Source organism: Sitophilus oryzae, unplaced genomic scaffold (genome assembly GCF_002938485.1).
Source record: "Sitophilus oryzae breed Bouriz unplaced genomic scaffold, Soryzae_2.0 scaffold_130_pilon_pilon, whole genome shotgun sequence".
In the NCBI taxonomy this organism is placed as follows: domain Eukaryota; kingdom Metazoa; phylum Arthropoda; class Insecta; order Coleoptera; family Curculionidae; genus Sitophilus; species Sitophilus oryzae.
The window spans coordinates 1209162-1222884 of NW_022145960.1; the positions used below are offsets into that span (position 1 = coordinate 1209162).

The window sequence follows — 13723 nt, forward strand, 5'->3', positions numbered from 1 at the left end:
GTATTTCTTTATAGAAGCTGCATATATATTTTTTGGATTTTTATTTTGAAAGTCAGTCATTTTATGTGAGAGGATGTCATTAAATCATTATTTAGCAATTCTGGCCACAAGCCCACGTCAACATATTTCTCAAACTCAAAATTGTATTGTCTAAATTTCTTTCCGTCTCGGTGTTACCATCCTGTCGCTGAACACCAATATCGTTTGCCGTTTGATCATAGGATTGCTGGTAGTCAAGACTTTGCACATTTTCATCATTTGTCTTTTTCTTGGTGTTGCGATTTGCTACTCCCTTCAAATAGATTCTCTTCAGATAAGATCCTCTCTTGTCGCTTGTTGATGAATTTTCAGCGATTTCGTCGTTCGTTTTCATGTTTTGATTGGAAAAAAGTCCCAATTTTTGCACATTTTTTTCTTTCTTTTTTTCGATCTAGCTGTAATTTGCGTTTCTCAGCTCCACTTTTATACTTTCGACCAGACATTATTGTAAATTAAAACTTTGATTTTTTTCTGAAAATAAACAATGAACTTGATAGTTTTCCGATAATAAGCTTGATTGGACAGGATGATCGTTTGGCATTTGAATACGTCAATGCTGTAATAGGTGCAGTAATTAAAAATTATATCTATTTACTGCGTACTGTTCTAAAATTGTCCATGTATATTCTTTTGTAATTTTAAAGACTTAAATTTTTTTGAATTGTATTATTTGTATTGTGTATTTTTGTTGTTTGTATTTTTTTGTGATTTTGTTGTTTGTGGTGCTTTGTCGATGAAGCTGTTTTGGCTTTGCACAATAAAGCGTTGTTTGTTTGTTTGTTTGATGATTTTCGCGATTTTGTCGTTCGTTTTTATGTTTTATTGGAAAAAGGTCCCAATTTTTGCACATTTTTTTCTTTCTTTTTTTTTCGCTGTCTCTATCTAGCTGTAAGTTGCGTGTCTCAGCTCACTTTTATGCTTTCGACCAAGACATTGGCTGCAAATTAAGACTTGTTTTTTTCTGAAAATAAACAATGAACTTGATAGTTTTTCCGATAAATAAACAGTGAACGAGATAATCGTTGCATTTGAATACGTGAAGATACTTTTGTAATGAGTGCAGTAATTAAAAATTATGGTAGTTTTTTTTTAATTTTAGATTTTTTTAAATTCAAATTATCGCCTATTGTTTTTAGCGGGGTCTGGGGGCCCCTTGTAACCTCGGGGCCCTGGGCTGCAGCCCAAACAGCCCTTAGGTAGATCCGGCCCTGATTTCTTGGACCGAACATACAAGCAACAAGGAAGTTCTTGGACAGCTGAACAAAGATCGGGAACTGTTAACCACCATCATAGCCAGAAAGGTTGGCTACTTCGGACACATAATGCGTGGCACCAAATTTTAGGTAGAGGTAGAGGTATTATATTCCTCGTTTGATTATTCAAGAAAAATTCGCAGGTAGAAGATGGGTAGGTCGAAAGAAACTGTCATGGCTCAGAAATATACGGAACTGGACCGGTCTGGGGGTGGAGAGGCTGTTTCATGCAGCAGAAGATAGAGAACTCTTCCACGATATAGTCATGAAGATCGCCAACGCCTGTAAACAGGCACGGCACCGCAAAAAGAAGAATATGATGTTTAAGTGACATCACAAAAAGAATAAACACTATTTTATAATTGTGTTGATGGTGGGACCCAAAATCAATGATAAAATTGCTATAAATCGTCACTGCCTTATTCAAAAGCGAATATCTTCAATAAAAATAAAGTTATTGAGATGAATAAAAAATAAACTATCGAAAAAAGACGTAAACAACAACAAACTGCTTAAAAATCATCAAAATCGGTCCACCAGAACAAAATATATTAAACTTTAAAAGACATCAAAATTTTAAGCTGTCTGTTTTTTGTGCCGGTGAGTGTATTTTACATGATTTTTATTACCGCAATTTTGACGAAATTTTAAATTGCGATTAATTTTGACACTTTAGACAAAAACGTTCATAATTTATTATTTTTTAATCAAAAACAAATTTATTTTTTTGATTGTTTTCAAAATTCTGTCATATGAAATTTGATTTGTACATACGAACTTCTGATATATTGTTAAAAGAGAATTTTAAGCTCTATACAAATATGGAAAAATATACGGGTGTTAACATTTTTTGTTTGTAAAGTGATTTTAAAATATTTTTAATGGAAAATATTATGAGCTTTGATGAATTATATTTTAATGTACAAATATTTTTTAATAATTTAAAAAAAATATTTAATAAAAAGCAATAAAACGATGGAATGCGCAACAATTGTTGTCACCCGGTAGACTGATGTTATTATATCTTATTATCATACTTTAGAGCATAGTCTAATCTCGACAAGACCATTCTATATAGCTAGAGCTTGCCAAGTCTTGTCTTTTTTGTAGTAGCTTTATCGAAGGTTATAACGGAAGGTCTATACACATTTATACCGGGTGCATCTCAAAAGTGGCTCACCATAACCCCATAACTTTTTAATTTTTTTAGATATAAAACGAGATTTGGTGTGTTAGTATATGACATAAATTAGGATTGATTCGCGTATTTAATTGTTTTTGTACTTCTTGTTTCACTATAAATTACTACAACTTTTGATTTTTTAAATGGCACCCTCGGACACCCCCTATATTTTTACTTTATTCGATAGAAAATAATATTCTGGATAGAATGGCATATCATATATCAACTTTTGACATTTTCGTTTAAAAATCGTATTTTAAATTTCTATCTAGAGTGGTCAATCATGGCTGTGTTAAAAACACTAAATTTTAATCAAAGAGCCTTGAAAAAACAGATATGATCGTCTGATGTTTTTCGTGTCTTTCCGTGGTCGGTTAACATATGCCCAAATCGTACTTTTAATAATATCTCAATTTTTTCAAATGGAACAACTATATTCTCAATTTTTTCTAATGGAACAACTTTTTCTAAATATTCTAATGGGTGGCTCATTAGCATATTTAGAGAAAGCATTTTTTTACAAATAATTTGGTTATGAACCCCATAATTATTACAATTTTGAACAAACCATATGAGAAAATGTCAAAAGTTGACATATGATATGCCATTCTATCCAGAGTGTCATTTTCTATAGAAGAAAGTAAAAATATACTGATGGTGTCATTTAAAAATCAAAAGAGGTAGTCATTTGCGGTAAAATAGGAATTGACCAAAAACAATTGAATACGTCAAGCAATCCTAATTTATGTCATATACAAACATACCAAATCTCGATTTTTTATGTCAAAAAATCAAAAAGTTATAGGGGTGAACCACTTTTGAGACCCACCCGGTATATTCACTCTACGTTAATATTACTCTGAAATAAAACACTAAAAATTAAAAGAACTGAGTTTTTACACAATAATATTACAGTATTTTTATTGTCTTACTTCTTCTATGTCCTATTTTTATGAATGCCATTATGCCTTCAAGCATTAGATTAGGTATTATTTTGAATTTTTGAATGTTTAAAATTTAATAATTAATAAATATTTAAAATTATGTTTAACTACATACTAGAGTCTTAATCGATAAGTATTTGCTTAAGTAAAAGCCTATTTTTTCAGCCTATAATTGCCAAAAGATCGCCATTTCCGTTTCCAATGGAACTGGTAGCAGTTGTAGTTGGAACCCTAGTTTCGAAGTATTGCAATCTCTCCGAACAGTATGGTGTCAACGTAGTGGGATATATAGCAGTAGGGTAAGCACTTTCATAGTTTAATGTGGTTTAATCGACTTTGATAAATACCGGAAATTTGTTACAAAATCTAAAATCTAATGGAGCATTATTAAAAATACTTTATGTATGAATGACATATCAGACAAAGATAATCTAATTTTATTAAAATATTTCTTAATACTAATTACTATTCTAGAACCAACTAACTATTATTAACTAAGTGCTATTTCAAAAATAGATCATATATTCTATCACACGTTGTTAGCAAATCATATTACACGAAATGTGCTTTGGCAAACATGTTGGCATATGGTACGATAATCAGTTAAGGCCAGTAGTCATTTACTCAGCATACAAATTATATTAGTATGAACGCAAAGAGTGGCTTCTAAGTTTCGACTTGGCTCCAATTGTCATAAAAAAATATTATGTTCTTTCTTTAGACTATTTCGTATTTCGTGTTCTTAGATGTTCCTTAGATGACATCCTCATATGTTTTTCGTAGCGTTTGGCATTATTGTTTGATGAACGATGTTATAAAATTATAAATTAAATCTACAAATGTTGGAGATCTTTTAATACTATACGGGGTGCGTCTCAAAAGTGGCTCACCCCTATAACTTTTTTCAGATAAATAACGAGATTTAGTATGTTAGTATATGACATAAATTAGGATTGATTGACGTATTCAATTGTTTTTAGTCACTTCCTGTTTTACCGGAAAAACTTTTCATTTTTAAACGGCACCCTCGTTTTTTAACTTTATTCGATAGAAAATGGCACTCTGAATAGAATGACATATCATATGTCAACTTTTGACATTTTCTCATATGGTTTATTTGAAATTGTAAGATGCGGTTTATAACAATAATTTGACTCGAAATACCAAGTGTATGGTACTAAATTATTCGTAAAAAAATGCTTTTTCCAAATATGCTAATGAGCCACCCTCGTTCCATTTGAAAAAAATGAGATATGATTTAAAATACAATTTGTGCATCTTTCAACCGGTCAGGACAAGACACGAAAACTATTAGACGGTCAAATCTATTTTTCCAATGCTCCTTGAATAACAATTTGTGTTTTAACACAACCATGGCATTCTAGATTGAAATTTAAAATACGATTTTTTAAAGCGAAAATGTCAAAAGTTGACATATGATATGTCATTCAATTCAGAGTGTCATTTTCTATCGAATAAAGTAAAAAATACCGAGGGTGCTATTTAAAAATCAAAAGTTGTAGTCATTTCCGGTGAAAGAGGAAGTGACTAAAAACAATTGAATACGTCAAGCAATCCCAATTTACGTCATATACTAACATACCAATCTCGTTTTTTTTATCTGAAAAAATAAAAAAGTTATAGGGGGTGTGCCACTTTTGAGACGCACCCGGTATATTATGTTAAAATAATTAAGAAGTAGGTAATGTCTCTAAGTACATTTATTACCAATTTGCAATATTCTAAACATATCGCAATTTAAACAACTAATTAGTTCCCGTCAGTTAATATTATATTATAATTTTTATCTAGGCTTCCATCCCCTGCACCCCCACCATTCGCATTACTCTCAGATGTGATTGTTGATGGTATTACTATCGCCATAGTATCTTACACTATTACTTTATCCATGGCTTTGATTTTTGCTCAGAAACTAGACTACGAAGTAGATGCCAATCAAGAAGCCTTCGCTATGGTAAAAGTTTATAATTTATATGCTTAACAAAATATTCATCAATTTATTTTTTAGAGTTTAAGTAACTTCTTTGGTTCGTTCTTCTCGTGCATGCCTGTTTGCACTTCTTTATCAAGATCTCTGATTCAGCAAGTTGTAGGAGGTGTTACACAGCTGGCATCTGTAGTATCATGTTTACTGCTGTTAGTGGTATTGCTGTGGATTGGACCGTTCTTTGAACAGTTGCCAAAGGTAGGTACATTTTTAATTATAATGATTTAAGGCTACTATTACACTATCAAATTGCTTTGTCAAAGATCTGTTATAAAAGATTTTTTAAATCACCCATATTAACTTTGTCAAATTATTCATAAAATATCTTTTAAATAAAATCTACGACGAATTGTACATGTACATCATTATATCCATGACTTATTAATACCTATAGTACAATATCCGGCTGGAGGATTACGCTTTTCATATTTTTAATCAAAACATAATTTTTACGTATACATATTTATCAATAGGGGAACACTTTTAACAGGGTGTCAATCAAAAAGTCACCGCAAATAGGGGTTCCGCCCACGGCGATAAGTTAATTCGTCCATAGTCGCAATAGTTCATTCGAAAATGAATTTTTGAAAAAAGTCTGGATAAACATTACTTTTAAAAATAATTGGTGTATCAACATTCTTGAATGTCCTTTTTAGATTTCGGGTTAAGTTTTTCAAGAAAGGGTAAACGTAATTTACCGTATCATTCACCTCAAATGCCTCAATGCTCAATTTATGAACAATAATTTATTTTCCATTCCATTATCATACATGGTACAACCACAGCCCGACTCTACTTAACAAGGCCGTGAACAAAGAAATCTGGCAACCCTGGTTTCAAATCGATCGATACACGTTTAGCCATATGATTTACGTTCATTGACCTGTTGCTCTGTTATATTTTTGTAAGTAAATCCGCTTTTTTGAAAGAAAATATTGTTTAGTTAAAGACTAAAGTTGTGAGAAGTCTTACTGTGTGAGATTTGTAAGTTACCGGGATAATTTTTTTCCGTAGACATTGCGTAAAAACAAATATCCGTGGGTGAAAAATTCGCCGGGTTATAAGCGAGGTTAAGTGCTTTATTCAAAGAATGGCTGCAAATTCGGCCAATGAACATTTTGTGGTGCTTTTTAAATCAATTTATTGAAAGTTAGGGTAATTATTAGGAAAACTGTAAATCGTCAGATTTTCACCAAAATTGGTATACACCCTATTTTGAGGTCGTAGATTACGAATCTGAACTTTTTTCTTGGCGGTCTCTTACCGTTTTTCAGAAGAACGGAAAATTATTTCAACATCGAATTTTTCTTAATTTCTTATATTTTTAAGGTATATATTTTGTTAGGTATTCAATAAACAATGATGTTATTGCTATTTTCTGTTACTTTTTTAACCAATTTTATGCATGATAGAGGAAAATTTGCTAAAATAAATTTGTAAACAATCTGAAAATGTTGGGTTATGTGTTTCTGGCATTTAAAGCAACGTTGCCAATGCTAAACCTAAATTTAGCGTGTTTTTTTCGTTCATTCTGGGATTACGAAAGGCGGTCGCCAGAAGAACGACTCCTTCTCATAATTGCTATTTTACCAACGAGATCTTACTATTTATAAACACGAACTACACGAAGTTGCACGAAAGAGTTTTGATTGCATTGGTTGCAACTTCCATGCGGAGGGTGTTAATCTTTTGTTGTTATATTATATCAAAAAAAGATTAACGTCCTCCGCAAAGAAGTTAAACCAATACAATAAAAACTCTTTAGTGCAACTTCGTGGTTATAAATAGTCTTTATATAACTTCTTTGCGGAGGGGGTTAATCTTTTTTGATATAATATAACAACAAAAGATTAACACCCTACGCATGGAAGTTGAAACCAATACAATCAAAACTCTTCCGCGTAACTTTGTGGATATAGGTAGGTATATTTAATTATTGTCGATCTCATAATAGGTAATTTATTTAAAATCCTTAATCACCCGAAAAAATAGAAGATATGGCAACGTTGTAAATTTTCAGATTTCTAGATTAGGTCTAGAATATATTTATCTCTCTCATTACATAGGAGAGAGAAAGACGGATATATGAAATGTCAAACTTCCATCTGGTCTCAATTTTCTTTGTTATTTTGTTAAGAAAAGTGTTTTTCAGTAAAGTTTTGGACATTTTTCTATCCCCAATCAAGTGTATCTTTTAGATAAACAATAATATAATGAAATTATTACTTTATAGGGCCGAAATAAAGAAAAATTCAATGTTGAAATAATTTTCCGTTTTTCTGAAAAACGGAAAGGGACCGCCAAGATAAAAGTTCAGATTCGTAATCTACCACCTCAAAATAGTGTGTATACCAATTTTGGTGAAAATCGGACGATTTCCAGTTTTCCCAATAATTACCAAAGTTAGTTGTTGTAATCAAAAATTACCATGCCAAGTCCTTGTTGTGTGCTTGAGTGCAAATCCAATTATAAAACTTGTCTTGATGCAGGAGAACCAGCGGTATCTGTTTTTACCTTTCCAAAGGATGAAAACCTTAAAGCCCAATGGCTTAGGAATATTCCTAGAGAGGCATGGTTACCCTCAAAATATTCTCTGGTTTGTGCTAAGCATTTTGATGAAAGTGACATTATCAGGGAGGAGGATTATCGTTTGCCAGATGGATCAATGCAAAAGGCACCTCCTAAAATTAAATACAGTGCCTAGTATCTTTCCAAATTTGCCACATTACTTGTCAAAAACAGTCCCTGTTCCCCGAAAAAGTCCTACTGAAAGAACCAAAGAAATGCAAAATCGAAGTGAGCAATTTAAGCATTTCTTTGCTTCTTTTAGCAGGACTGTTTTTGGCAAGTAATGTGGCAATTTTTGTTTGGTTTGGCAAATTGTTTTATGTGGCAAATTTATTTTTTATTTTTTTTTTGTTTTATTATTTTATTTTTTTTTTGTTTCATTTTGCTCAAATTATTGGTTTGGCAAATTTGAGCACACCTTAAATTAATTTAAAAATACGCGCCTCGATAGCTGGTAAAACGGCCCGTCGCGCATTCGCGCTCTCTAAAAACCGATCTGAATCTCTTGCCGGTTGCGGCGTTGCCAAATGGTTCTTCACGGCTTGTTAAGTAGAGTCGGGCTGTGATGTAACCATAGATTCCAAAATGTGTGTAGAGATATTAAAATAAATTGTTTTTGTGTATTACGGTATAGTGTTGTTATTCTGTTGTGACTACAAATCCTTAACTGTATGATTAACTCCTTTTTATTATTTTAGGCAGTGCTAGCCAGTGTAATAGTCGTAGCACTCAAAGGCATGCTTCGTCAAGTACTCGAATTTTGGAAGTTCTGGAAACTGAGCAAAATGGACGCCGTGGTATGGATGGGCACGTTTCTAACCGTTGCCTTTGTCAGTATCGATATCGGGCTACTCTGCGGCATCTGCCTGTCGTTAGCATCGATTTTCATTTTGAGCTTCAGACCTTATACTTGCTTGCTTGGTCAAGTTAAAGACACAGACTTTTATTTAGACGTTAAGCGATATAAATCGGTAAGTAAAAAGAGTTTAAATATTGCAAACACATTACTTTTCAGGACCTATGTTTATACCCATATAATTTGTACTCTGTCATATTGAGATTGAAGTATTCAGTTTTTCAATATCTAGAAATAATATTATTTTTTAGGCTAAAGAAATCGACGGTATAAAAATATTTCATTATTCTGGTGGAATCAACTTTGCTACAAAAACTATATTCAAAGATGATTTAATTCGATTGGTTGGAATCAATCCACAAAAAGAAGTAGTTTACCGTGCCAAGCTCGCAAAATATTTGGAAATGGTAAGTACTTTTATATACTGACTAGGGTGTACCCGCGACTTCGTTTGTGTCGAATTAATCATTTGTAATGGTGATGATAAAGCAAAGCAAGAATTTCCATTAACATACAAACTGGATAAAATTTTCTCACATTTATGTCATCATTAGAAAAAACACTATGGCGATATTATTATACAGGGTGAGTCTTAAATAAGTGCAAATATTTTCAGGGCTGGTAGATCTCGATAAAAGAAACATATTTTCTCTTTACCATTTTTTAAATAAGTCCAAAATATCCGAGTTATTTAAGTTTGAAAATTAAAAAAAATGATTTTTTTTTAAATTTTGAGAGCCACCGGATTTTTTCTGTATTTGCATCCATTTTAGTGCCGTAACCATAGAGTAAAAGTGTAACTATGGTAATATCAGAGATTAAGAATTTATTGAATTGAAACCGTGGGAAAATTTGCGGTGAACAGGCAGTTCTAAAAAGTTTTCGAAAAATATACAGAGAAATTTAAAAGAAAATGCACGATTGTCAACATCTTTTTTTTGGAAAAAAACTCATGGACGTGTTCCTGGGGTCGAACTTGATAATATTTGAGAGGTAGTTTCATCTCGTTGGAATTTGACTTTCGAAAAATCCGTGCCAAAAATAAGCTTTTACGTCAAGCACATGTCATGAGAGCCGCGTGACCACTGGTAATGTATGGCATCCAATGGATGGGTGTTATGCAACTAACAGGAATAGGGCGAAGGCGAGATTCCGGCGCCTCAAAACCGGTTCTCTCGGCTAAAGATGGGCATCCCTACAGAAAGGCCCCTGGTCCTCCAGGTTGGGGGTTGAGGCAACGGGCTAGCGACCTGTTACTCGGAAAAAAACTTAATTGCTCAAAGAACCTTAAACACGCCTCGGAATTCGGAGAGATATTCTTTACGACGACAACTGGCTACGAAACGGACTATGCGAATAGGAACTTGGAATGTCAACAGCTTTGTCAACAAGACCTCGGAAGTTACATCAGAGATGGCTAGGTTCAACCTAGATATAGTTGTTCTTTCTGAAACGAAGAAGAAAGGGAGAGGAAGTAAACATCTCGAAAACTTCCTTCACTTCTGGTCTGGGATAGATAAGGCAAAACGAGTTCAAGCTGGAGTATCGGTACTGATTGCGAAAAAATTATCTAAATTTTACAAGAATTAAAACGCCGTCAACGAAAGAATAGTAACTGTCACCTTGACCATTTTCGGATTGGAAACCGTAATAATAGGTACTTATGCGCCCACAGATGATTCAAACCAAGCGGAAAAAGACTCTTATTATGCTGCACTCTCAAAAGTCCTCAGAGAAGAAAACCAATCAAACGGGCAAGCTCTTGAATAGAATGGATATAGAAAAATGGCGCAACTACTATGCAGAATTACTGACAGAAAACCGACCAGAATTCCAAGCAGTAGAAGATGAGAACAACCTTGCAGGCACTTTAATGATAAGCGAAAGAGAAGTACATCAAAGTCTCCAAAGAATGAAAAATGGACGGTCACCAGGTTTAAGAGTTTTTCCGAAAAACTCACCGGTTTTTAAATAAAAAATATTCTAATATTTGAGGGGTGGTTTCACCCCCTTAGAATTCGAGTTTCGAAAAATCCCTTCTTATCGAACCTCTACACCCTAAAGTCAAGCCGTTTTCCAAAAATCAGCTTGTTACGTCAACCGCTTTAAGCAGGATCGTGATTAATCAATGACCAGATTTTTCGAAACACCCTGTATACATTTTTAAAAAAATCTTAAAATATGTAAAAAAAGAAAATAAAATTTACGTGTTTAAGCGTTTTTTCGGAAACTTGACCGTTTTTTAAATAAAAAATATTGTAATATTCCACCCCCCTTTTTACCCCCTTAGGGGATGAATTTTAAAAAATCCTTTCTTATCTCGCGTAAACATCATAAAAGGAACTCCTGTGCAAAATTTCAGCTTTCTAGAGTTAAGGGTTTGGTCTGGGCGTTGATGAGTCAGTGATGAATGAATCAGGACTCTTACAGATTTACAGTACGTCTGCTCGATCTGTGTCTATGAAAGGAATGCAGACAAAAAACATTTAAATAAACAGCAATATATTTTATACGTCGACTTGACGAGTACGTCACCGCAAATCGCTCCACCCACTCATTTTATTGGCTACTTGCAAATTTGTCGAATTTTTATTGATGGGACGCGTCGTCTAATTTTTTACGAAAAACATCGGGAGAATATCGTTTCCCCTCTTACGGATACCCCGTAGCTACAGAACGGACAGACGTACTGTATATATATATATATATATATATATATTCCGGGTGCGTCTCAAAAGTGGTTCTCTATAAACCTCTATAACTTTTTTATTTTTTCAGTTAAAAAAACGTGAGTTGGTATGTAAATATATGACATAAATTAGGATTTATTGACGTATTCAATATTGTTTTCAATCACTTTCTGTTTCACCGGAAATGACAACAACTTTTGATTTTTAAATGGCACCCTCGGTATTTTTTTTTACTTTATTCGATAGAAAACGACATTCTGAATAGAATGACATATCATATGTGAACTTTTGACATTCTCGCTTAATAATTTTTTTTTTCAAAATTCAATCTAGACTGCCATGGCTATGTTAAAAACAAATTCTTAATCAAGGAACCTTCGAAAAATAGATTTGATAGTTTAACGTTTTTAGTGCATTGTCCTGACCAGTTAGAAAATGCTCAAATCGTATTTTTAATCATATCTCAATTTTTAGCCGACCATACCAATAGGTATGGTAGGCTATTAAGATCGGCAAAAAAAAAGTTATTTTAATTTCACTCAAAATAAGTTATTGTTATTTTCATAAATGACCTAAATACAAAATATTTTCATGGTGTCTGTCTGTCTGTCCGTCTGTAACACGATAACTCAAAAACCACTAAACCGATTTTAACCAAATTTGGCACAAAAATATTGTGGCACCCGAGAATCTGGCCATTAGTTTTTGGTGGGGTGGGGGGTTGGTAAGGGGATATCGGAAGGGGTTCAAAATTTTAAAAAATCGTAACTCCAAAATTACAGTAGCTAGCGACAAGGGCGTAGATAAGGGGGGGGGGGTACTGGGGGACAGTACCCCCACTGACGCTTGACGAGATACGAGAATTGAAATAGTCATTGACTATGAAAGGATTTTTTAAATTAATATCCGACATATAAGAACACTTTGTATGCTTTTACTTATGTTGATTTATCGTTTATAATATGTTCGACCTAATTAAAAGCACACAAAGTGTTCTTATTGGCCAGGACAGATTAGTGGGGTTAACTCTAATCAATATCCATAAAGATATTGAAAAAAATGTTGATGCTGTTATTGATAGGTTTTCCAAACAGCGTACTAGAAAACTTGATTTTGTTTTGTAGTTTTATTTATAGTTTTTATAGTTTTTTTTGATAGTTTAGAGTTTTTTATTTATAGTTTATAGAAAATTAACTAATAAACGTCGTTGTTTCATTTTTGTTTATGTTATTTACAAATCTATATTTTAATTTTTAAAATTAAAATATAGATTTTCGCCGTCGTTTTAATTCGACAAAAAAATTCCGACGGTGATTTTTTTTGCGACTTAATCATAGTACCACCCCCATAGCATACACCTATCTACGCCCCTGGCTAGCGAAAGGCGGTTTTCAATTTAAGATTAGGAATAATATTTGCAACAAAATTTGTAATAACATCAAAATCAGTCAAAGTCGCAGTTTTTCAGATAAAAAAGTTTAAAAAATTCCTTTACTTTGAAACTAAAAAAACTGCCTACCAACTTTTTATTAACATATTTTAGTATGGGCGGCTATACGTGCCTCCCGGCGCCAATTTTTTATATGTAAATTTATAATGGAACGAGAGTGGCTCGTTAGCATATTTGGAAAAAGCATTTTTTACGAATAATTTGATACACACTTTGTATTTCGAGTCAAATTTTTGTTACGAACCGCAAGTTATAATTTCAAATAAACCATATGCAAAAATGTCAAAAGTTGACACAGGATATGTCATTCTATTCAGAGTGTTATTTTCTATCAAATCTTCTTCTTCCTGTGCCTTGTGCTTAACGATTGTCTGTACTCTTCATACAATGTGTAGACTGCCGTTTTCGGCTCTTCGAAATATGGTCGCTGCGTCGCTGATGTTACACCAATCCCGTATGTTTCTTAGCCAGGAATGTTGTTTTCTTCCTGGGCCTCGCCGTCCCTCTATTTTTCCTTGTAGAATCAGCTTAGGAATGTAATATTTGTCTCCTCTAAGGATATGGCCGAGGTATGAGACTTTCCTTTCTTTAACTATGTTAAGCATTTCTCGTTCATAGCCTGCAGTTCTTAAAACTTCTTCGTTGGTGGCATGTGCGGTCCATGGCACACGTAAGAGTTTCCGGAGAGTCCACATTTCGAAAGCCTCGATGCGGTTCAGGGTTCTAGCCTTG

The 13723-nt window shown here is 33.3% G+C and overlaps 1 protein-coding gene across 1 annotated transcript in view; it reads left to right on the top strand.

Annotated features, from left to right (window-relative positions):
• Positions 1 to 13723, top strand: part of LOC115874969 (prestin-like) — a 69551-nt gene that overhangs the window by 52656 nt on the left and 3172 nt on the right. Inside the window, exons 7-11 of the mRNA XM_030890276.1 lie at positions 3585 to 3718; positions 5232 to 5394; positions 5449 to 5625; positions 8694 to 8966; positions 9103 to 9258. Of these exons, the coding sequence (XP_030746136.1) occupies positions 3585 to 3718; positions 5232 to 5394; positions 5449 to 5625; positions 8694 to 8966; positions 9103 to 9258 (903 nt within the window). The remainder of the gene's footprint in view (positions 1 to 3584; positions 3719 to 5231; positions 5395 to 5448; positions 5626 to 8693; positions 8967 to 9102; positions 9259 to 13723) is intronic.